This window comes from Salvelinus namaycush, chromosome 16 (genome assembly GCF_016432855.1).
Source record: "Salvelinus namaycush isolate Seneca chromosome 16, SaNama_1.0, whole genome shotgun sequence".
Lineage (NCBI taxonomy): Eukaryota > Metazoa > Chordata > Actinopteri > Salmoniformes > Salmonidae > Salvelinus > Salvelinus namaycush.
The window spans coordinates 15,957,097-15,983,487 of record NC_052322.1 but is presented as its reverse complement, the minus strand read 5'-3'; the positions used below and the strand labels follow the sequence as shown (position 1 = coordinate 15,983,487).

At 40.9% G+C, this 26,391-nt stretch overlaps 2 protein-coding genes across 2 annotated transcripts in view; both read left to right on the top strand.

Moving 5' to 3' along the window:
- Positions 1 to 3,769, top strand: part of LOC120061079 (probable phospholipid-transporting ATPase IIA) — a 41,307-nt gene extending 37,538 nt beyond the window's left edge. Inside the window, exon 28 of the mRNA XM_039010601.1 lies at positions 1,597 to 3,769. Within this exon, the coding sequence (XP_038866529.1) occupies positions 1,597 to 1,733 (137 nt within the window). The 3' untranslated portion in view covers positions 1,734 to 3,769. The remainder of the gene's footprint in view (positions 1 to 1,596) is intronic.
- Positions 3,770 to 13,517: 9,748 nt separating this feature from the next.
- The window catches only part of LOC120061102 (nuclear factor of activated T-cells, cytoplasmic 2-like), an 88,275-nt gene continuing 75,401 nt past the window's right edge, over positions 13,518 to 26,391 (top strand). The window contains exons 1-5 of the mRNA XM_039010651.1: positions 13,518 to 13,662; positions 16,632 to 17,559; positions 17,739 to 17,907; positions 22,645 to 22,847; positions 23,631 to 23,803. Of these exons, the coding sequence (XP_038866579.1) occupies positions 13,518 to 13,662; positions 16,632 to 17,559; positions 17,739 to 17,907; positions 22,645 to 22,847; positions 23,631 to 23,803 (1,618 nt within the window). The remainder of the gene's footprint in view (positions 13,663 to 16,631; positions 17,560 to 17,738; positions 17,908 to 22,644; positions 22,848 to 23,630; positions 23,804 to 26,391) is intronic.

The following is a 26,391-nucleotide window of genomic DNA, read 5'->3' as shown; positions in this document are numbered from 1 at the left end:
TTTGCAACCAAGCTTTAACTTCCTGACTGATGTCTTGAGATGTTGCTTCAATATATCCTCATAATTTTCCTTCCTCACGATGCCATCTAGTTGGTGAAGTGCACCAGTCCCTCCTGCAGCAAAGCACCCCCACATCATGATGCTGCCACCCCCATGCTTCACGTTTGAGATGGTGTTCTTCGGCTTGCAAGCATCCCTCTTTTACCTCCAAACATAACGATGGTCATTATGGCCAAACAGTTATATTTTTGTTTCATGAGACCAGAGGACATTTCTCCAAAAAGTACAATCTTTGTTACCATGTGCAGTTGCAAACCGTAGTCTGGCTTTTTTATGGCGGTTTTGGAGCAGTGGCATCTTCCTTGCTGAGCGGCCTTTCAGGTTATGTTGATATAGGACTCGTTTTACTGTGGATATAGATACTTTTGTACCTGTTTCCTCAAGCATCTTCACAAGGTCCTTTGCTGTTGTTCTGGGATTGATTTGCACTTTTCGATTGATTTGCACCAAAGTACGTTCATCTCTAGGAGACAGAACACGTATGATGGCTGCGTAGTCCCATGGTGATTATACTTGAGTACTATTGTTTGTACAGATGAACATGGTACCTTCAGGAGTTTGGAAATTGCTCCAGACTTGTGGAGGTCTACAATTTATTTTCTTAGGTCTTGGCTGATCTTTCTTTTTTCTTTTGATTTCCCCATGATGTCAAGCAAAGTTTGAAGGTAGGCCTTGAAATGCATCCACAGGTACACCTCCAATTGACTCAAATGATGTCAATTAGCCTATCAGAAGCTTCTAAAGCCATGACATCATTTTCTGGAATTTTACAAGCTGTTTAAAGGCACAGTCAACTTAGTGTATGTAAACTTCTGACCCACTGGAATTGTGATGCTGTGAATTATAGGTGAAATAATCTGTAAACAATTGTTGGAGAAATTACTTGTCATGCACAAAGTAGATGTCCTAACCGACTTGCCAAAACTATTTTGTTAACAAGAAATTTGTGGAGTGGTTGAAAAATGATTTTTAATGACTCCAACCTAAGCGAATGTAAACTTCCGACTTCAACTGTAGAAAGAAAATCAGATTTGGTTTCTTAGGCTGGCTGTGTACAAATGCAGTAGTTGTATAGATTCTGATCATTTACTCCACAGTATCTATTTGCTTTTTCCAAACGCTACTTTAAGCCTTTATGTGGGGTGTGAAGGTCAGTTTCAGACCACTGAGCATTATGACTTGAACATGGTCAAAAGTGCCCTTCTCGTCTTCCTCTTTTGTAAAAGAGAGGCAATTTTAACTTTTTAAAGTCACAAGTGACACCAAAGGTACATCATTTCCCTGAATGGAACAGCTTGAATATACGTCAATTACATGGCAAGCCATTTCCCTCATCTGCCATATATTTAGTTGCTAGGTCTCCCTGCTAGGTCTCCCCCCTAGTCACTAAATTAACTGAGTAGTGGCAACTGAAATACAAACAGTAGTCATACTAACCTGATTACATTAAGTCATACTTACTCAATTCCTCATATAAAAAACATATTTGTTTAAATGACCCACCATCCTGCCCTCTGTTTCCTTGGCTGTTTCTAGATGTATATTTCATCGCCACGCTGTCGTTCCTGTGGAAGGTGACGGTCATCACCCTGGTGAGCTGTCTGCCCCTCTACATCCTCAAGTATCTGCGCAGACGCTTCTCACCGCCCAACTACTCAAAGCTCACCTCCTAGAGAGCCCTGCTTCTGTGCATAGGGAGGAGAGAGATCTCTGCTCGCACACCTCCCTACCTCTCATCTAACAGAGCCTGCGCTTTATAAGAACCTAAAGGGTTCCCTTCCCCTTTAATTTATTCTTAAATGTTCATGTGCAATTGGAAGAGATGGTGTGAGAAGAAAAACATGTTTCATTTGAGAAGAGAGAAAGTTGTTGTGTAAGTCTACAATATTTCCCCTGTTTAGATGTAAAGACTGACAAGTATGACTGAGTGTTTCCAGACTGGATTGGATTGGTGGTTACCGTAACCGGAATTCTGTGTTTTATCATGGTCACAGGTCTAAAATGTGTGAAAACCATCAGGAAGTATGTGCCATAATGAACTAACAGAGGGCTGTGTACTTCTATATTGTTAATGAGTCCATGATTAAGATCAGGTTTGGTATCTAAACATCGGGCCTAGAGAACTAACAAGGAACACTTGATTGGATTTGACTAACATACAGTACTTCCATAAAAAAACAACACAAGCTTGTCAGTCTGAAATGCATTGAATTGGTAATTATGTTTAAATTGTACATTATAAGAGTAATCATTGTAGTTCCATTGGAAATATAGTGTGAAATACACTGGAATTAAATGTTTTAATATCCACTTTTTTTTTACAACAGCATAATAGTTGTATTTCAAATTCAAGTGTTTTTTATGGCACATTCTGTTAATGGAGAACACTGGTATTGAAGGAGCGTTTCTCAAGGACTTTTTTTCTCAAGGATTTTATGTTAACAGTTCTGGGGCTTAGAGATGAACCTCTGATCAAATTCTGTTTGTGTATGTGTTTGTGCGTCACCCAACGACTATAACCCAGCCAAGTGGAGGTGGCTTGGTTCTTTAATATAGCATGATGACCCACTGTCTCAGATGTCAAAAGCTGTGTCTTTGTCATTTTGTACATTTGGTAAAATAGATTGTGTCTAAACTGAAGAGCATGGTCAATATTCAGCCACTAACTGGATGCTATTTGTAGCCAAGCCATATGTTCCACATTGGCCGTCAGACTAGCCGTGTGTCCGCTAGGCCAGGGAGTCTGTAGGCTACCCTGTCACGTGGTCACTGCCCACTCCTGACGCCAGTTCTTGCCACACTGTATCATTGCATGATTCACTTTAGTTGTGACATGAAGCCAATTCAAGCCATAGCTGAAAATACTCTGACCACTCCGTCTGCCCTCTCCCCTCACCCAGAGCTGAGCCCCCACAATTCCCATTTCTTCTCTTCTCACAGACATGTCTGGAATAGAAGATAACAATTTTCACCTGCACAGAGTGAATGGCCCAGTAGAATGTGTTGATTTTCAATAGGTATTAGTGCACATTTTAAAGAAAAATATGTAATGAATTCCTCACATACTATTCCTCGGGAAGAGGAGGAGAGAGGGAAGAGGAGGAGAGAGGAAAGAGAGACGACTGGTACAAAAAAGTGTAAATAATTACATTGTGTTGTAGGCTAATGTCCCCATTTTTATATTATTTTCGCTAATGTACTATAAAGATGTAGACTAATACCATGACGGGGTTACTGTTAGGATTAGTGAATCATTTGTGTCAGAGTACATACAGGGTGTCATAACTACTAATTCACTGTTTTTCTTGTTCAGCTGGAATTACAGGCATTTTGTATTTTGTGACCTACTCTTCATCTTTCCTTATTTTAGGTGACGTTTCAAACATTATTCAAACCCTTTGAATTTGTCATGCTTTTTTTTGCAAGGAAATTTTGTTAAAACTGACAGCTGTACTTTTTTCTTATGTGGATTTTGGAGGTTTCATACCATCAATTGTGGTAGAATGACACTACATTATTTGACTGTTTTGAAGTTTTGTTTTTTTAAGTATTGTGTCTTGCATAATTGTAAATAACCTGTTTAATTTATTAACCTTGATCATTTTGTGTTGGTACAATTGCACTCTAGTTAGCAGAACAAAAAGGGAGGATCGTGTTGAATTGTGAATATTGGTGGTGATAAAATAAATCATGTTTTCCTTTCTAGTTACTGAACTGTTGTCATTTCTCTAAAATACTTTTTTGTAGTAATTTTTTCTGATATGTTTAGCTTTGTGTGAGTTAATTTAAGTGCTTGGTTTTGGTACAGAAGAACAACAATTCCTCCAGTAAAACTAGGCCTATAGTATACTCAGACTGGACTGAGGCTGTACTGTGTTAGAGTGTTGGGCCAGTAACCGAAAGGTTGCTGGATCGAATCCCCGAGCTGACAAGGTAAAAATCTGTCGTTCTGCCCCTGAGCAAGGCAGTTAACGCACTGTTCCCCGGGCGCCGAAGACGTGGATGTCGATTATGGCAGCCCCCCGCACCTCTGATTCAGAGGGGTTGGGTAAAATGCAGAAGACACATTTCAGTTGAAGGCATTCAGTTGTACAACTGACTAGGTATCCCCCTTTCCCTTTGCTTTCCTTTATTGTAGAGGAAATCAGTGTGTGTCTCATTTTCACCAGAGGAGGGAGTCCCTGACACTCAATAAAAGCTGCTCTCCTCAAACAGTCAACCACACTTTCTGACAATCACATCCTGTAGCCTTCAGTGTGGAAGGGTGAGTCTATGCCCTGTCTCTTTGACCATCTAATGTCAGAAAGGGATTGTATCATGATAGGGAGTTATATGGGATTTATTAAATCTGATAAAGTACAGTTAGTATAAAATACATTTTTCAGTTTATCTTTTTTACGAAAAATCTATCTTAGCAAATATTACTTGAATCTCACACCAAGTTAGAACATGCACAAGCTAAAATGTATTGAAGCTCCCAAGATTTCAAGAAATTGTTTGTTGGAACCAAGCCTCAGTCCAACCAGTAAAACGTGGATTCAAGCCCCACACTACTGTATGTTCATAATAAAATCCTGCTCCTCCGTCCAACTTTTTCTTGTTCCATGGCCCACATGCGTAGGTTATGCCATTTTTAAAAAACAATTTAAGTTAATCAGCCACATGAAAACTGAAATTCCACCTCAGAATCAATAGCAATGCCCCCTAGAACTATTTCATCTGAGCTTCAAGCATTCAACAGAGCCCCTCATTGGAGCATTGCCAAAGCTACAATTTAATCAAAAGAGGAGAGATAGCGAGTCCCCAATATGACTCCTGGTATCAGGGAGTCATCTACAGAGAAAGACAGTTTGTTAGGGTCAGTTGTATTTCAATGTCTTTTTAATTACTATATTAAGCTAAGGAACTCCTTTGGCTTAGGTCAATACATGTAAACAATGATGTGAAGCTAGTTGCATAATAATAATTGTAATAAATAAACATTTTTATTAGAAGGACGACCAAGCTCGTTTGAAATATGTCAAACCCTATTTGCAGTACTGTGGGGATAAATCAAAAGTGGCAGATTCTGACAAACCAGTCAATGCACTTCAATCTACTACATGTTCTATTTCGCCTAGTGTAAACAAAGGATTTTGGTGATGACACACCATAGGAAAGTGTGCTGAGCATGCACACACAATTTTCAACAGCTATTTATAGCCTGGGAGGACTGGAATGCTTTGATTGGTCTAAGCACCTACTACTACTGCGAAGGATGGGCTGTTGTATTTTCCCTCCTATTGTAATCTTCTATAACACCTGTTTCAATGGAAGTCAATGGACTTAGCAGACTGCTGTCGCATTGGTGTCTATGGAAGAGCCTGAGGGAACTATCTTCATTTATCCACCATCTTTGTAGAAGTAGTACTGTACTACAAGTAGGAGATGCAGCTATTCTTATACGGGTCAGAGGTTATTGTTATTCAGGTGCTGGGTGGATAGACAGTTCCAGGTCCCAGGTGTCTCCCGTGGGCCTGAGTGGCACAGGGCACAGCACAGAGGTGACTGAATGGTTGGTTTCTGGCTGCTTATTCTCGATCATGTACCACTGAATAAAGAAGTCTCACCATTGATCCAAAGAACTCCACACCTGGCTACCGTGGAAACAAACAGAGAAACATGTCATCCCTCTGCATCCCTCTGCATTTCTAATGAATGGGTGATAGAAGGATGTCAGAGTTACAGTATGAGTTAGGATTGGAAACTTGGTACTACGACAGTGAATAGTGTCTTCTGGGGGGATATTGTTTCATGGGATTTCATAACGCTGCCTGTGATCAAGAGGGGAAAAATCCATGGGCTATGTAACTTTATTTTCCAGTGGACTAAAGCAGAGAAATGTGTTAAACAAACAGAGTATCGATCAAACTCCTATTACATAAGTGGATTGTTTCATCTGATGTGGACATGTAGTTTCCATACTGATACGGAATGTATTAGTTCATTGAGTTGGAAAAAGAAGAAAGGAAATGTTTTCCAGAGTTGACAAGCTGTGGCAGAACCAAAACAGGATTCCTTATTACACATGACATAATATACTGCCCGGTTCTACTATCCAAGCATTTTAATTCAGTTCCATTACCTAGTGTTCTGTCAAAGCAGCAACATGAATAACTTGGAATGTTTTTTTATAGAACTTTAGAATGTTTAAGGAATTAAGTTCTAAACACTGGCTGAAACAGGGAACAGGAAGTCCAAACATAAATCTAAATGAATTAGGAATGTGGATATTTGACAAGAGCCTTCTCTACTGGTTAGTACAACATCTATATAGTGTAAATTGTAATGTGCTACACACTACAACTATGTAAATAATGAAGCTCAAGACAAGACAGCAGTACCACCATAGAGATATTATTAAATTACTAGTAATTATTAGTATTCTAATTCCTAATTCTATAAGTAACACGTTAAAGGTAGACTCAGCAATATGACATCATCATATTTGGGGCGACTCGCTGCTTACAGAAATCAATAACACAATTCTAATCTGCCAATATTGGAGGGGAAGGGGTGCTGGCAGTCTTGGAAGATTGGAATTTTGTTGTTGTTGATGTCCGTAAGCAAGAAGTCTTGTCGATGATGAAGTCATATTGCTGAGTCTACCTTTAATAAGACAATTTCATTATGGATTTCTTAGGGAGAAACTAAAATGGAGTCAAATGTCTACACATCCCTTTAGCCGTCTGAATTTCCTTCGAAAGCTTTCCATGAGACATGATTATAATGTGCCATCTCAAAGTTCCACTGCTCCACTAGTTTAAAAACTGAAACACACATGTTGCACTAGGAAAACTAAATGGGGTAATGCTATAACCCAGACAACGCTCCCTAAATTAGCTGGTTTACAGTGATGGAAAATCCTGCATGAACTTGGAAAAAGTGGGTTCTAATGGCAAAAAACGGAAGTGCAAAATCGGCCGTCTGGACAGGCTTAGTCAGTTTTCCCTTCTCAAACGTATGCCTTATTAATTTACTCATTCATAACTTGAGTTACATAAGAGTCACGTAACAGTGGAGGAATTTCCATCTGGTAGACAAGGGATTTAACTCGGATGGTCGAAGAGTTAGGCTACTCCCAAAATGTATGCTCTGAATTGTGTGGTTTACAGCACAGTCACTGACTGCAGGCACTTAGTTCACCCGATAGTCTGGGTCTACCACCCAAATCCTTTCAGTCACCCATCTAAACCCATGTCAAAACTCGAACCAGATCCCTGATTATGCCCCTTATAGTACACAGATTTTCCTATGGATAGCTCTGCTGCTCACGTCACTGATGTCAGCACTGAATCAGTAGCTTAATTGTCGACAATGTACAACGCATACCACCATTGGGTGTAAAGATACTTGGAAGTCCCACTTTAACGGAACAAGAACTTTAAAAGCTTTCTGAATGCCTCCATAGGTCATTATAGAGTGTGGAAAAGGAGTTACATTTGGCAATTGAAAGTGTGCCCGAGAGACCATAAATGTACTGGTGGAGTTCATGTACAGGAACATGGTGGCAAGTGAGTCCTCCCAGAGCTATACACTACTACATTAGCCTATATATGAACCATATGAGTGAATGGTAATCCATCCACAAGTTCCATATACTCTGGGTGCATCCTGTTACAAGGCACTATTACATCTAGTCAGCTATCTTTGTATCATGTAGCCTAGGAATCAAGCTACAGACGTGTGCAAGAGAGTAAGGGCTGATACAGACCTGCATGTTGTTGTAACTTATGTCCACTAAGCTTACCTTGGCTTCTCTGTATGTCCCATTCCTCAGCTTCCTCCACTGGGCACCACAGTGAACTTGTTAATGCGCTGAATTAGGTTGAAACATTTATTGGTTTGAGTTACCTGGTCTCCATGACTTAAACAGACCTTTCCAAGATAAATGCATCAGTTAGACCTTTATTATGTGATTCATTGGCAGTGTGTGTAACTGTGTATTGAGTGTGAATAGACTTACAGTAGCAAATGTACAGAATAAAAGTCCATAAAAGGACAATGCCCCTGGAGCTGACTGTGTTGCCAAAATCCCATCCAATCCAAACAATGACATGCCATTGTTGACCATTGGCATAGAAGCCAGTATAGGGCCTTGTTCTTAAATGAAATATGCTATCATAGGGGAAATGTATGTAATAAATCTGTCAAGTGCCTGTGAATTGTCTATGTTTTGTAAAAGTTCAATCTTTCTTTTTATATAGCTGTTATAAATAATATTCCGGTTTTTGTAAGATGCTTTCCATTGGGAACTTATGCCACATTTATTTGCAATGGAAATTTTTGCTGGAGTCAATTTAGCTGTCTATGATTTCATACTTCTTTTGCCTTATATTGCCTCATTTGTAATGTCAAGACTACAACTTATACAACTTATTAACAGCAAGTGTCCAATAGAAAACATAGCATGTTCAACAGGGCAAGCAGTCCATTCAACCAGACTGAATTGAAGGCATAACCCACTGGGCACAGACGTCAGTTTAATGTCTTGTTTGGATTTACATTTGGTTGAGTTGTCAACTAATGTGAAATCAACAAAACATTTCACCATGTCATTGGATTTAAGTTGGGTGGAAAAAAAGACAAAATACCCTGACGTTGATTACGTTTTTGCAAATCCAATCAGTTTTCCACGTTGATTCAACTTCATCACATTGATTAATTTGGTTGAAATGACGTGGAAACAACGTTGATTCATCCAGTTTTTGGGAAGCCTCGGACTAGAGGTCTTCACGGGTCCGACCGAACCCGAATACCCGAGACCCGATCTGGGACCAGGTCCAAAATTCAAACTTTCCCCTCTGGTCTGTGTCGGTTTCTGTTTGATTGTCATCAGCTCTCGGGTCTATGATAGCGGCGGGAAGATGGGACGCTACAGATGGCTAAATCGGTCTGCTAATACAGGACTAGTAAAGGCCCAGTGCACACATTTTTCAAATTTGAATTATAATTTTTTTATTCTGATTTTTCAGGGGGTGCTGCAGCACCCTCCACACTGCTACTTCCCATGGCAATGGGGTCTATGTAACTACAGCTGATAGACCCGAGTGGACCCGACCACAGCACTGCTTAGAATTTGGAATATTTATTTTATGCTAATACTGTCACGCCCTGGCCATAGAGAGGTTTTTATTTTCTATTTTGGTTAGGACAGGGTGTGACTAGGGTGGGCATTCTAGTTTCTTTATTTCTATGTTTTCTATTTCTATGTTTTTGGCCGAGTGTGGTTCCCAATCAGAGGCAGCTGTCTATCGTTGTCTCTAATTGGGAATCATACTTAGGCAGTCCTTTTTCCCTCTTTAATTTGTGGGTAGTTATTTTCTGTTAGTGTCTGTGCCTGACGGAACTGTTCCCTTTCGATTTGTTATTTTTGTTTGAGTGTTTCTTGATAAATAAAGATCATGAACACTTTCCACGCTGCACTTTGGTCCACTCTTCCTTCCACCGACGAGCGTTACAAATACAGGGAATTTATTGACTTATAGAAGGCTTAGACAATATATAAAGACCTATTCGTTAACCAGAAGAACAACTTGGCTGATAATTTAAAAAAATGTCACTGGGTCCAATCAGGTCTGATCTAGATCGGGTCTAGCTCTGGTTGTAGGGTCGTTCGGGTCCGGGTCTGATTGCCCTCGAGTCTGTTCGGGTCTAGGTCCAACTATTTTGACCTGCGAAGACCTCTACCTAGAACTACTGCTGATTTTTAAAACTCAGTTAAGGCACAAGTTACAGTAACGTGACCAGCAAACATTAAAACTTTGTAGCCTAAAAAAGTTATGTACTACTGTATATAGTATACATAGGCCTACTGTTTTAATTTTTTTAGCCCCTGTCCTGCAGTCGTTTTTTCACATCCCTACAATGAAGTTCTTGTGTGCCACTGTCTGCGAGAAGCCACAGAAATGCCTTGGCGCAGGAGCCGGAGACGTCATGGATTCCTGAGTGTGGGCTTTGCAGGAAAGCCCTGAGTCTCCGAGATGGAGCCGCTCCAGGTTTCCATGGCAAAGCGCATAAACAGGAGGAAACACTGAGGGAATCCCGTTATTTTACAGCATTGGACCATTATAAACACCCAGAGCGGGGAAGGAAGCCGCTCTTGATACTCAAGTAATCCTTAGAGCAAGGAAAAGAAGTTCAAACCATAACCATAGCTTGCTGGAGTCTATTTTAGCTCCATGTTTTTGAATTTATAAAGGAGTATTGGAAGTCTAATATTTCATTTTTATATTGCCTTTGTTTTATGCAAGTGGGTTTCTACTGCTATGATAGGAGAATAGTTTTTTATTTTTATATATATTTTTAACTTTATTTTCAAATGTTTAGAGAATCTTGGAGACTGGCACAGTACCACACCATGAGGTCGATGGATCAAGGTATGGATGCCGCGTGCTGAATTGTGATAATCTGGTAATTTATCAACCCTATTGATTTTCGAGTAGCCTAGTCCTAGACATGTGTTGATATATAATTTTACATTGTATAATCCACAAAATATGGTATATTGACTGTGTAGTTGTATATCGTGTGTGGTATATCTGGACAGTCAGTTAGTGGTTTGGGTATCTAACTGATGCACATGAGTTGATCAGTTTATACCATGGGGATTCCGCTATTTGCCTACATGCACTGGACAGCGGCGAGGGGAACGCTAGCGCTATGTAAGGTAGGCTACGCTACTGTAGTGGTAGACTTTACGTCATTGTAGTCACATGAAAATTAGCCTTCAGGTTGTAGTAGATTACATTTACATGTATAACTATTAAAATAAAACATTCATGACTGTAATCTATAATGAGCAGTAAGGTATCAAAATGCATACTAACAATATAAGATTTATAATAGGCATTGTTATCCGTTACGTAAAGCCTATGGGATCGGACATGATAAAACATTAGCATTATAAATTGTGACTGACATGTGCACGCGCTCAGTGCGTCCTGGGGAGTTCATCTTCTATGTTGACAATACCAAGGCAAGATGTGTATGGCTATTGAACAGTTTGATTTGGGAGGGTTAAGGACTTGATTAAACCTGCGTAGCTGATGTTTTGGCGGTGTCGAGAGGTGGAACTGCTTTGGACGGAGCTGTCAAATCGGTGAGCAGCTGCTCGTGTAATAGCTGTCTCGAAGCCATACCCATCCCACTCGCGTTAGAAGTTCACGACGAGAAAGTGTAGGCTATATAGAAATAATGACGATCAAATGGGAAATAATTAAATAAAATGATGTGTAGATTTACATCTCACATCACATCTCAGTGTTCGAACTTGTAAACAAGGCTGCATGGGATTTATCTCAATGCTACTCCGTGCAGACATGGCAGTATAATTCCGGAGCAGCTTGTGGATTTGACAGCTTTACGCAATTCCTCCTCCCACACCGTCAAAAAATCAGCTAAACAGATTTCGGTTGAAGCAGATCTGATGTCATAAATTATAAAAATGTGTAGGCTCGTTAAAAAAAAACTTTTTACACATTTCTGCTATCAAGGCATTATTAGGGTGCACCTCATTTTAGCATGGTACTCTTGTTCAGGTATTCCTGTTAGGAACAATTAGGACCCTCCCAGACATATGTCCTACTTTTGCTGTAGGCCTAAACTTTCACAATGTACCTATTGTGGTATGGGGTTATAACAAGATGTTATTATAACGCTATAACTTTACAATGGTTGTTATAGCTGATACAGTAGGGTTTACAAATGTAATAACTACACATGGTCTTAAGCTTGTTCCACTTGTTTAGACACGAAGGAGCACAGATTAAGGTTTAAATTACGGTAATCTGTCAATTCCTAGCTAGATCTGTCTGTGCTGTTTTACAATCTTATATGTTCATTGTCATGCCAAAGCACAAACTGACCTGGGACCAGCAGGCTAGCTCTCTCAATTCAATGTATTTCAGGGCCCATATTCATAAAGCATCTCAGAGAAGAATCAATGTGCTAATCAAGGATCAAATAAAATACAATTTCAGTTCCCCTTGTCCTTGTAAGCGTGTATGGCAATCTGTGCCCGAGCGGTTTGCTGATGTGAACAGGGTGCCCCATGGTGGCGGTGGGGTTATGGTATGGGCAGGCATAAGCTACTGACAACGAACAAAATTGCATTTTATCAATGGCAATTTGAATAAACAGAGGCGCCGTGAGGAGTTCCTGAGGCACATTGTTGTGCCATTCATCCGCCGCCATCACCTCATGTTTCAGCATGATAATGCACGGCCCCTTGTCGCAAGGATCTGTACACAATTCCTGGAAGCTGAAAATGTCCCAGTTCTTCCATGGCCTGCATACTCACCAGACATGTAACCCAATGAGCATGTTTGGGATGCTCTGGATCAACGTGTGTTTTCCAGTTCCTGCCAATATACAGCAACTTCAAAAAGCCATTGAAGAGGAATGGGACAACATTCCACAGGCCACAATCAACAGCCTGATCTACTCTATGCGAAGGTGTCGTGCTGCATGAGGCAAATGGTGGTCACACCAGATACTGACTGGTTTTCTGATCCATGCCCTACCTTTTTTTAAGATATCTGTGACCAACAGATGCATATCTGTATTCACAGTCATGTGAAATCCATGATTAGGGCCTAATGAATTTATTTCAATTGACTGATTTCCTTATATGAACTGCAACTCTGTAAAATATTTGAAATCGTTGCATGTTGCGTTTATATTTTTGTTCTGTGTAGTTTATAAAAGTTTAAAAGTAATTAATTAATGTATTCATTAGAACATAGACCATACCAGTAACCCCCCCCCCCCAAAAAAAAATACAGAAAAAAAGTAATTCATAATTCATTTAATGTATTGACTCATTGATACAACATGAGTGGGTGAAAATGCTGCAATTACTGTCACTTTTAATTCAAACTGTAAAGATATTGTGCACAATAGTAGCCTACAGTATACTATAGCCTACTTGGACACAATATCTTTACAGTAAGATACCTAGCCTATATATGTCATGCGTAATTGCTTGGTGCCAAACACCCGGGGGCAGCAGCACTTCAACTGTACCACTGATGCAACTCGTCACTATGAAGTTGTGCACCTGCAACTGTTCTGTCAGTGATCATAGAGAGGCGTGATCACTCCGTTTTTGACACCTTGCATCGTATTTATTTACTTTGTGAAATAGACACGCCTTGTCTCACCATGCGGTTAAGTTTGAAACAGGAAGCTTTAGCTACTATTAAGATTCTGATCGTTCTTTTCAAAGCGTTTTACTGATGCATCAGGGTCGCATCATCGCGTCAATCGAGCAAGTAAATAGTCTCTCCACCTCCAACGCCTCTGACATCGCATGGCCTTAGTGGATAAAGACAACAGCCAGCGTAACATCATTGATTCTACAAACGATCTATATTTCCTTTCGTTTTTCTCATAACTAAACTGAGTAAATAAGACAGATGAACTCGTTTTACGACGGAAAAAACCCTAGTGAGTTAGGGTTGGAAGAGGAACTGAGTCAAGTGAACTGCCAAGATGAGTTGGAGTTTGACTACCTGTTTGAATACGAACCACCTTGCGACAACTTTCCCGTGGAAGATCAAGGTTTGTCAAGTCTCCCACGCGCTTTTCAACTTTTATATGCGTTATAGTACTTTAACGACAAATTACTTCTTACACTATGTTCTGCTCTCAAAAACGTTTAATTCATTGGCGTCATTGAAAACAAATATACAGGAAGTAATTTTGACAATGTTATTTTTCTTCCACTTCTAGTTCTAGTAGTCATTACTAAACATAAATAAAAACGTTGACAAAAATGATACGATTGATCCTGTATTTCTTATGCATGTTTGTATACATTGTATAATCGCACTGTAAAATAAGATGTTGATTCATTTGTAAGGCAACCAGCTGCAACAGGATTGTGAGTTGGCTCAACATTTGGGCATATAGCTGAACCAACATACATTCTCAAGTTGAATTGTATGGTCATTCTACTTAGAATTTTAGGTTGGGTGACCATACAATTCAACTTCAGATTAAAAAAAAAAAAAAACGTATTTGCATATTTCCCAGTGTGCCTTGCCTTTTGAGTGAATTGTACTTACCACTCATGAATGTATTTATCAGCAACAGAGACAATGGTTTTCAGGCCTTTAGCCTTCACCAAGTGAGTGTCTAAGTGAATATGTTATCTTTACAATTAAACTCTATGACAATACATTGCATATGGCCTTTCATTGAGGGCCTAGATACATCCTAACACAGTGGTCTGAAACTCCTGGTTCAAGTTTCCCTACTGGTTTACAGTACTGATGTGCAGTTCGAACAATTCGTTTTTTTAAACTAATCCTTTTACTGACTCTAGATTCATGATTCAACTAATGATACATTTGGATTCAGATCTCCATCTCAACCTAAAATAAAAGTTAAAGAATAGGATTAAGCCAGTGGCTCAGATGGAACTATCCAAGCAATAGATACATCTTCTTTAAATGTTGATATTTGGTTGCGTTGTCAACCAAACACAATTCAATATTACTTTTGTAATACAGTAAATGGCCTAAAGTTAAGGCGATCTTACAGTATTTATTAATCTTTAAAATTAGTAACACATCCCTGGACACATTTTGAGGTTACTGTAACAATACATGTCTTATGTAATAATAGAAAGTGTGCATGTTAAAGATAGCATGGAAATGTCGCAGGTCTGTGGAGATCTTCACAATTGATAGAACAATCTGAGCAGAATCTCAAATGGCATTGACAACTTGCACCATGTACTGAAATAATCAATCCAGGTAATTTGGTTGTGCTAGTAGATGAAGCACAGTGATAACACATTAAGTTGTTGTAAAATAAACAAAATATCTGACATTGTATTCCCATTAAAAAAAATTATTGAAAGCACAGTGATATCACATTTAGGTAACAACTAAACCAAAAATCAGACATTGATTTTCCATTGGAATTTGGTTGTGCTTTTAGATGGTTGAACACATAGTGATAACTCATTGGGAATTCAACAAACTTTTGACTGTCTTTTTGAGGTTGGAATCTCATTGATCAACCAAATATGAACCAATTCTCCACGTTGAAATTACGTGGTGTGCCCAGTGAGTAGCAATCACAAATGTACATTGTTTGAAGCACACAGTCTCAGCCACGAATGACAGCTCCAATAAGACAATTATGGTGAGCGAGAGGCTTGTAGAATTACTCAGGACCCACCGGTAGTGGGTCCTGCGTGATCTGGGAATTACTGAATCCAATGAACTAAATGTTATTTTGACTAAACGAGTTGAAAAGATCAGAGTCAATAAAAAGAGCCAAACTTCCCATCACTACTTTACAGGCCACACCACATTATGCTGGCTTGCAAAGTGATGTATATTTTTTATTGGAATCAACCAGAGTGAGGATATCCAACCATTCGTCCCACAGGTGCCTGGTGAGGTGAGGACAGCTCACAATAATAGCTGGAATGGAATAAATGGAGTGGTATCAGTTATCAATGTTGATTCAACATCACAAATAATTTTTTGGTTGAAATGACATGGAAACAACATTGATTCAACCAGTTTCTGCCCAGTGGGTTTGATAACATTACATTCAAGCCATTACTTTGAACCCATCCTCCCCAATTACATAGCCACCATGTGTTTGGAACTATCAATCACTCACAACAGGCATTGAGAATGACCGGCCAGGTAGGAATGATCAGTTTGAGGCTACATAAATCATATTAACTGGAACGGCCATCTCAGCAACGGGTGCAATAGGTCAAACCATTAACAGATTGGATTGGTTTAGAAAAATGTATGTTATTTATGTTTGTGTAGCATAAGATTAATCAACCAATCAATGTACATGCAAAAACACAGGTATTGAAACAAACATTTCTGAAAATCAACCTGCAATAGAGCATGCTGGGAAATATGATAATGATGGTTGTGGTTTTGATCAAACATGAAGTTGTAATTTTACTCAACAAGTTTGTTCAAATTCAGCTCACTTCGAGCAGTTTTTTGACTAAACAAACTTTAACACATTTGCTCAAATTCTTGTCCTTCTGAAGTTCACTCAACTCAAAGAATAAAGCAATTGGTTAAGTTGATTACAGTGCATTGGTAGAGCTTGTTTGAACACACTTTCCAACCACAAAACATCATGACATTTTGTTTTATTTACATAATGGGTTAATGGTTACAAAAGGAGGACCCTTTTGATGTGATTTGTGAATACTTTCCAAATCTAAGCCTTTTGTTTTATATGATTGTTAATCAAACTGATCAAAGGGATTGAATAAAAATGATTAACAATATGGTTATTTTAAATGGTTATTTGATTAATTCAATAAACACAGAATTTCAATTCAATGTGGCACTCAACATGTGTATTGAAAACATGTACGTTTCGTAAGATATGAGATTTCAGGGGAAAGTGAATATCTTTAGTGAGAAATTATTTTACAGACTATGGGCAATCCCTTTCCTAAATAATATATTTTGTTGTACTTTCATGTGTTTTCCTAATGATTTCTCTTCCTTGTTTCCTATCTCCTTCTGTAGATGAGCCAAATCTCTCCTCACAGAGAGTCAGCCCTCCATCTGGTCTGGCCTACATCCAGGAGGAGGCTTCCCACTACAGCATTAAGTGTAGTGAGCACAACCCAGAGAGCCTCTCTGGCTATGAGCACCTGGAAGCCAAAAACTACCTGGACCACTCCAGGCTTGGGGGCATTGCCCTGAGCCCCAGGATCGAGATCACACCGTCACGTGAGCACTACAGCGATGGACGAGATTCCCTGCAGAACCACACTCTGAACATCAGCCCCCGTCCCACCCTGACCGTCCCGGGCCACGAAAGCCTGGCCTACCGCGAGCCCCAGTGCTTGAGCCCAGCCTCCAGCAACTCCTCCACCAGCTGGCACTCGGAGAGCTACTCCCCCTGGGCCTCTCCCTGCGTGTCCCCTAGTAGTGGCCAGACCGGGGCCGGGGACCTCTGCCCCCGCTTCCAGAACATCCACACCGGCTCCCCCCGCACCTCCCCGGGCACCTCCCCCCGCACCGAGGAGGGCTGCCTCGGCCCCCGCTCGCCCTCCCCATCCCTCAGGCCAGGATCCCGCTCCGCTTCCCCACAGGGCAAACGTACCTACGACATGTACAGGAACCCCAACCTGATCACCGGGATCTATTCCCGCAGTCTCTCCCCCCATAGGGGCCATGAGGAGCATCCCCAACAGAACGCAGGGGCCCACTATGGGACCTCCAACAGTCTGGCTGAGGCCATGAACGGCTACGGCACTGTCCAGCCTGGTCTGGTCCCCACCAAGATAGTGAAGACGGCCAACCAGACGTATGCCTTCTACCCAGAGAACCACAGGGAGGTCAACTACCTGGTGTCCTGTGAGCAGGATGTTAAGAATAAAACTGGGGCCGAATCCTTCTTTGTGATCCCTCCCATCTGGACCAAGCAGATGGTCCCCAACCTCTGCAGGTGAATGGTGTAGGAAGCCTGTACTGTATAGGTGCATCGTGCAGTTTTATTATGAATCTGATTTAGTTGTTAATTTGTATGACCAAGCTTTCATAGCCCATTAGGAACCACAATTTAGCTAGCCTAATCGTTGCACAAGACAAATTAATACTTTTCCCCCCATCTCTTATTTCCTTTAGCATCCCAGTGTCTTCTCTGCCCCCTCTGGAATGGCCTGTCCCCAGCCGTACAGAGCAGTACAAGCTCCACGTTGACGTGCAGCCCAAGCCCCACCACCGAGCCCACTATGAGACAGAGGGGAGCAGGGGCGCGGTTAAAGCCCCCACTGGTGGTCATCCTGTTGTCCAGGTACGCTGCATCCCACTGGGCACAGACTTCAATTCAACCTAATTTCATTGAAATGACATGCAAACAACGTTGATTTAATCAGTGTGTCCCCAGTGGAATGGCTCTGTATCACTGTTAGAAAATAAGTTGATTTATGGAAGTCTTTTTTGGTTCTTGGTAGAATCTTTTCACCCAATGAAGAACCCTCAAATAACCTTTTTAAGAACCCTTTGGTGAAAGGAATCTACCTTGAACCAAAAAGGATAATACATTTCCTGGAACCAAAAGAGTTCTCCTACAGGTGAAGAACCCTTTATGGTTCTAGGTAGCCCCTTTTAGTGTAGGACAGCCCTAATAGGAAGGCCTGTTGTGTGTAATTGTATTTTCTAGTCAGTACACAGCTATGCTACTACTGTTCCAGGGCCTGGCTTAGGAAAATTACTACTGTGTGTTACTGTGTACGTTCTACCGTATATGTTATTTACCTCATCCTTTCTCTATCTCTCCCTTTCTCTCTATATATCTCCCTTTCTCTATCTTTCCCTTTCTCTGTCTATCTCTTTCTCTTCTTCCTAGCAGCCTGCCACACTCACTTAAATGAGTTATAATGTGCACTGATATCTTACGCATGTCAGCTACTGTTTCGTCAAGTCAACTCCCAGACTTGAATTCCAGACAATATTACAGTAAACCCCTTGCAGATGATTGTTTTTGTCTTCATTTACTCTGAGCAACAGCTTTTGTGTTAATTGTTTCAAATCAAGTGTCATGAGAACACTTGTCTTCTTGCAAGAAATACACTGCTGCTTTGCCGCTCACAGCCCAATGTTTTAACCACAAGCAGTTTTTTTTGGCCCATTTACACACAGGTCACATTACCCCAGTGTACCCTGGAGACAGGAGTGGTGAACTTTAGTTCAGGCATACTCATATGAAAAAAGAAAGAAATGTTAAGTTTTGCTGTATAGAGTTAGTATCACTTTATTTTTTACATGTTTATTCTAAGCTGAACATAATAGAAGGCATTTCCACATCGTCCATATATTTAGGAAACAAGTAGGAAATAGAACTTTCAGTTCGCATTCTAATGTTTCCAAGGCAACCTCTTGAAAGCTTACTTGTTGTTGTTGATTGTCAGAACCTGGCCGGGTGGAAATTAAGCATTTCTCACTTTCCATTTTCTGGCTCTCTTTGAGGTCAGTGAGCTGTGCCTGGTGTCGTCCGATCACGTGGCTGGCTAGGCGCGGCCAAACTACTCCCTCTCAGTCCCAGACTCTGAACTCCCTCCACTTTAATTTTCCTAGTCCCACTCGCTCTGACTCACTCACTGCAACCATAGCAACCAGCTTCTCAGATGGCCTGTTCTCAGATAGAATTCCTCTATTTTACTCATTGTGTCAGACTCAACTACCTGTGTTCAAGACCACTCATGTCACTATAGTTTTTGCTTACATTGAACAGTTGTAAGGAGTTTCACCAGTGAAAAAGCTCTGTTCTACAACAGTGAATGTGAATATTGTAATTCTCACTTGATTTTAAAGAGGACAATATGCTGTAGACTACTCAGCTTCCTAGGATCTGCCTCTTTCTCTCAGTCAGTCCCCCCATGCCTGTTTCTCTGCTGTCTGTCTGTCTGTCTGAGCAACAAGGAAATTAGATGAGATGTGATCTCTGCCATGCCTCTTTCAGCCAAACTCTGCCCCCTCACTATACTCTTCTCACCTGTCGTAAAATACACATACACACACACCCACTCACACACACACACAGAGATTAGTGGAGAGACCAGAGACTACCTCGGAAGGAAGCATGCAAAAACCACAATGCGTGAACTTGCAACTAAAATTATCTGTCTGAAAAGTCATGAGCTTGAAAATGTTGTGTGTGTGCGAGAGAGAGAGAGCAAGACAGACAGGGGGTTTTAGTGGTGAGTTAAGAGAACTATGTAAAGTGTAGACGTCTGACAAGGTTGCAAGCATATTTAGATTATTTATCTGAATATTGGCTACAACTAGGCCTACAGCTACTTTGCAATTGTATGCAATGATTTTGATAAATATTTGTGATTAGGAGTTTTACATCATGTTATAAACATGTATTTACTATGTGGCCACCTCTAATTCTCCAAACCATTCCACTGTAGAAGTACTGGAATTAATGTAGACCTAGTCTTTCTTTTGTCTTGAAAGTATCCGTGGCACATGTGGCTAAACTAAGGCAGTCATATTCTAATAAGCATGCCAATGAATGATAGTGATTCCTATGGAGCTCCTTTGAATTCCAAAGACAGCTACTTTAGAACAAACAGCTGCTAGCTGATATTCAAGGTTGAGGATACTAATGTTTCCAGCAGTGAGTGTTTCTGCTGAGCCAACATCTAAGTAATTTAGCAGACACTTATCCAGAACAACTTAGAGTAGTGAGTGCATACATTTTCATATATTTTTTTGTACTGGTCCCACATGGTAATCGAACCAACAACCCTGGCATTAGCGCCATGCTCTACCAACTGAGCCACATGTGACCCCACCAGGCTACACCAGGCTAAGGTAACCTACCAGGGGGTTAGCTTTATGTTCAGCCAAAACTGTTAGCAGAAAACTGTCAAAGAAGACGTAATTATAGAGTCATTCACCCTCAAAAAGCACAAGAAAGAGGATTTTGACACCCACCATCTCAGATTGTTCTGAAATGGTTTTGGTTTCTGTAGTTAGAAACAAATAATATGAGCATGCCTGCAACATTATTTTGGTGAAAAATGATTTGAACTCTAATTGATTGCCCCCAAATTGTAAATTTAAATGTATAGGATTCATATAATATTTTAATAAATATAGTACCCAACATCCAATTTTGACCAAACCTCTTCTTAACAATGATTGAGCAATCCAAATAAATGGTCAAAAGCCACCCATGGACCCCCCAAATCCCACTCCAAGTTGTATGAAGCTGCGGCTTGGAGTACAGTTTAATCATACTATGTTATCTATTCTCAATGAATTTGGTGGGGATTTTTCCCCTGTTCAGAGAAATTAGCCATTGAAGTAGCTTGCATTTCCCCCCATAAATTAGTGTGAAAGTTCCAGATTTTGCTGCTATTCCTGCTACTGCGACCCTATTATCCCTTTTGCTGATCTCTTGTGTTTATTAAATGGATCACAACAATGGTTTGTAGAAAACCAATAGCTTTTACTCAAGATGAAAATGAATTGTGTCCTCACAAGTCAAGCCAGTCAATCAATCAATCAAGTTTATTTTATATAGCCCTTCGTACATCAGCTAATATCTCGAAGTGCTGTACAGAAACCCAGCCTAAAACCCCAAACAGCAAGCAATGCAGGTGTAGAAGCACGGTCCTCCATGAAAGCAATTAAATGTGTCCTTCTCTTAGCAATGAATGCCTCATCCAACTCTCCTTGAATAGTCCAACAAATAGCAGCTCTCTGAGAGGGCTATCCCTATGTTGGAATTCTCAAATTAAGACTTTTCCTACAATCCCAAACATTTTATGGAGAAATGGGCTGGTGACTGTTGTGACATTCCTATTAAAATAACACAATTATAAACCATTGCATGGCAGTCTTTTGTTATTGTTTTTTACCATTAAATCCAACCCAAGTCCATTACCATTGCAAAACACCATACAGTGTATGTTTGGGAATTTTAACATTGAATACCCTTAGCACTGCTGTAGCCTTATCGTTTGCTTGTTCAACAAGACTCTTGTTGCTTGTTCAACAAGACTCTTGTTGCTTGTTCAACAAGAATCTTGTTGCTTGTTCAACAAGAATCCAGACTTTTTGGGATGGGAATAAACCACACACACAGGTTTCCTGGACACAGATTAAGTCTAAGAGAAGGAACAACTGAATTGCTTTCATGGAGGTCTGGTATAAATTGTGAGGATGACCACACCATTTATTTTCATCATGAGCAAAAGCTATTGGTTTTCTACTCAAAGTTGCAACATAAATGTTGTGACCCATTTAGTAAACACAAGAAACCAGCAACATTTGATAAAATGGTGTGGCAGTAGAAGGAACATCATCATCTATTGGACAAAATCTGGCAATTGTACTCATTTATCGGGAAATATGCAAGCTATTTCAATGGCTAATTTCTCTGAACAGGGGGGGAAAAATCCACAAATTCACTGAGAATACGTTACATAGTATGAATAAACAATACTCCAAGCCACGGCTTCGTACTACTTGCCAAAAACATAAGGAACTGATACTGGACATTTGAGTGGGCTTAGTGTGTTTAGGGGCAGGGGGGTCCGTGGGTGACTTGACCATTTATTTGGATTCCTCAAGTCTTAATCACTGTTAAGAAGAGGTTTGGTTCAAATCGGATGTTGCGTGTTATATTTATTGAATAGTATTTGAATCCTATAAATTCAAATGGGCAATTTGGATGCAAATTGTCTTTCAACAAAATAATGTTGCAGGAATGCTTATGTTGTTTATTTTTTAACTACAGAAACCCTTTCAGGACAATCTGAGATGGTGGGTGTCATAGCTTGCTGAAATTAAATTGAATGACCATATAGGCAAAATAATGAGAAATACCAATCATTATATAAATTCAACTATGCAATTAAACACTGGTTACCTACCAATGGGTGGGCATATATTATAAGGGGGGGGGGGGGGGGCAGAACAGGCAGAATAGGAACTTGAAAAATTACACATTATGAAAAGTGTGAACATCTTGACTTCATGTAAAAAAATAAATATTTATTAGAGTTTCTTCCAGTTGCATGGCTACAGGGGAAAGGAGCCACTGGGCCTGCAGATCTTCATCGGGACCGCAGACGAGAGGATCCTGAAGCCCCACGCTTTCTACCAGGTTCACCGCATCACGGGCAAGACGGTTACCACCACCAGCTACGAGAAGATCATCAACTCCACCAAAGTCCTGGAGATCCCTCTGGAGCCCAAGAACGACATGAAAGCAATGTGAGAGAAGTTAGAGTAGGGATTTTATGCCAAACACCACCCATACAAAGCAGTGTCCTTTGCAGACTTTGGTTCAAACGGTATTTGTTTTCTTTCAAACTCGTTAAGCCTGTTTACTGAGCCTGTCTCCAATGCCACCAGATAAGCAGGAAGAATTTTAACTGATGGGAATATTCCATTGTTTCCAGGCATGCTATTTTTTTCTCCCCAATTTCGTGGTATCCAATTGGTAGTTAAAGTCTTGTCTCATCGCCGCAACTCCCGAACGGACTCAGAAGAGGCGAAGGTCGAGAGCCGTGCGTCCTCCGAAACACAACCAAGCCGCACTGCTTTTTGACACAATGCCCTCTTAACCCGGAAGCCAGCAGCACCAATGTTTCGGAGGAAACACCGTACACCTGGCTCACACTTTGTAAGCGTGCACTGCTCCCAGTCTGCCACCGGAGTCGCTAGTGCACGATGGGACAAGGACATCCCTGCCGGCCAAACCCTCCCATAACCCGGACGACGCTGGGCCAATTGTGCGCCGCACCATGGGTCTCCCGGTCGCGGCCGGCTGCGACAGAGCCTGGACTCTAGTTGCACAGCTAGCACTGCGTTGCAGTGCCTTAGACCACTGTGTCACTTGGGAGGCTGTGCCAGGCATGCTCAATCAAGTTTTTGAAATAAAACTCATACTAATTGAACCCAGGTCTGATCTCATTAACCATATCAGATGTGATCATAATGCAACACATGGGTATCTGTACAGGGTTTACAGTAGTTAATCCTCCTATCTCACAGAATCGACTGTGCTGGGATCCTGAAGCTCAGGAATGCTGATATTGAGCTGAGGAAGGGCGAGACAGACATCGGACGAAAGAACACTCGTGTGCGTCTAGTGTTCCGTGTGCATATACCCCAACCTAATGGGCAACACATCTCACTGCAAACCGCCTCCCATCCTATTGAGTGCTGTAAGTACATTCAACACTATAATAGTTATTTATTTAAAATGTATTTAACCAGGTCCCATTGAGGCCAGAATACCTATTTTCAAAGGCAGACATATTACCTGTGCTCTTTAGCGTGATAAACATAGAATCACAGACTGTGGTCTTTCCCTTCTATAGCCTTCTATAGATGTGCTGTAATTAATTCAATAAGGCCTGGGGGGGTGTGGTATATTGGCCATACCACAAACCCATGTAGTGCCTTATTGCTATTATAAACTGGATACCAACCTAAATAGATCAGTAAACAAGTTTTTTAGCATCATACCCGTAATATATTGTCTGATATACACATGACTGAAATGCTGTTTCAGGCAATCAGCATCCAGGACCCAAAGTACCTGATTTATAATGTGGTTTAGGTTTAACATGTGGTTATACTGTATTTTGATGTTACACAATGCAGTACATTTCCATGTATGTTTCCTCTTCCCTGTTTTCATTGCACTAATGTTAACCAGAGGTAACACATAGAATGAATAAACATGGCTAAAACTCAGAGTAGAGCTGATAGTTCAGGCACACGGCAGCTCTCAAACCTCAACTCTTTTAGAAGGTGTGTGTTTGTTGTATGTGTGTTTGTGTGTGTTTATGCGAGCGTGTGTGCTTGTGTGTGTGTCTGAATCCTAGTTAAAAGCAAAACATTACTTACGTGTAGGCTAACATGTCCAGGGAACATGAAGTCCGTGTACCAGTGTATGCTATGCCAGTGACGTAGAGGTTGGTGGCTTTGTAGGCACTGGCTATCAAAGCCAGATTTACTCGCAAATAAACAATGAAGTCCAAGTTCACCATACAACAGATAGCTTCAACAACCAGAGTGACAGAGGCTATTAACCGAAATTGACAAAAAAATGTCATCAAATGTAAATACCAATGTAGCCAAGCGATAGCCTCCAATGGCAGGATATTTAATATCTGACAAAATAACACACGGCTCAACTCAGCTCAGCCATATACCAATGTAGCATCCACAGTTACGACTAAAAGGTGGCACTAAAATACCAATATATGGACACATTTACTAATTTCATAGCTTTTCACAATGGATTTACAATTAATCCAATGCACGGTGTGTAAAAACACACACACATAATAATTTTATGATGTGAAATATAATTACACACACGTACAGTGCATTCGGAAAGTATTCAGACCCCTTGACTTTTTCACATTTTGTTACGTTACATTCTTTTTTTTTAAATTGAATAAATATTTTTCCCCCTCATGAATCTGCACACTAGACCCCATAATGACAAAGCAAAAACAGGTTTTTAGACATTTTTATTACAAAATAACTGAAAATATCACATTTACATAAGTATTCAGACCCTTTACTCAGTATGTTGTTGAAGCACCTTTGGCAGTGAATACAGCCTCAAGTCTTCTTGGGTATGATGCTACAAGCTTGTCACACATGTATTTGGGAAGTTTCGCCCATTCTTCCCTGCAGATCCTCTCAAGCTCTGTCAGGTTGGATGGGGAGCATTGCTGCACAGCTATTTTCAGGTCTCTCCAGAGATGTTCGATTGGGTTCATGTCCGGGCTCTGGCTGAACCACTCAAGGACATTCAGAGACTTGTCCCGAAGCCACTCCTGCATTGTTTTGGTTGTGTGCTTGGGGTTGTTGTCCTGTTGGAAGGTGAACCTTCTCCCCAGTCTGACGTCCTGAGTGCTCTGGAGCGGGTTTTCATCAAGGATCCCTCTGTACTTATCTCTGTTCATCTTTCCCTCAATCCTGACACGTCTCCCAGTCCCTGCTGCTGAAAAACATCCCCAAAGCATGATGCTGCCACCACCATGCTTCACCGTAAGGATGGTATTGGCCAGGTGATGAGTGGTGCCTGGTTTCCTCCAGACGTGATGCTTGGCATTCAGGCCAAAGAGTTAAATCTTGGTTTCATCAGACCAGAGAATCTTGTTTCTCATGGTCTGAGAGTCCTTTAGATGCCCTTTGGCAAACTCCAAGCAGGCTGTCATGTTCCTTTTACTGAGGAGTGGCTTCCGTCTGGCCTCTCTACTATAAAGGCCTGATTGGTGGAGTGCTGCAGAGATGGCTGTCCGTCTGGAAGGTTCTACCATCTCCACATAGGAACTCTGGAGCTCTGTCAGAATGACCATCAGGGTACTTGGTCACATCCCTGACCAAGGCCCTTCTCCCCTGATTGCTCAATTTGGCCGGGCGGCTAGCTCTAGGAAGAGTCTTGGTGGTTACAAAGTTCTTCCATTTAAGGATGATGTAGGCCACTGTATTCTTGGGGGATCTTCAAACCTTCCCCGGATCTGTGCCTCGACACAATCCTGTCTCGGGACTCTACAGACAATTCCTTCGTCCTCATGTCTTGGTTTTTGCACTGACATGCACTGTCAACTGTGGGACCTTATACAGACAGGTGTGTGCCTTTTTGAAATCATGTCCAATCAATTGAATTTACCCCAGGTGGACTCCAATCAAGTTGTAGAAACATCCCAAGGATGTTCAATGGAAACAGGATGTGCCTGAACTCAATTTCGAGTCTCATAGCAAATGGTCTGAATACTTATGTAAGTTA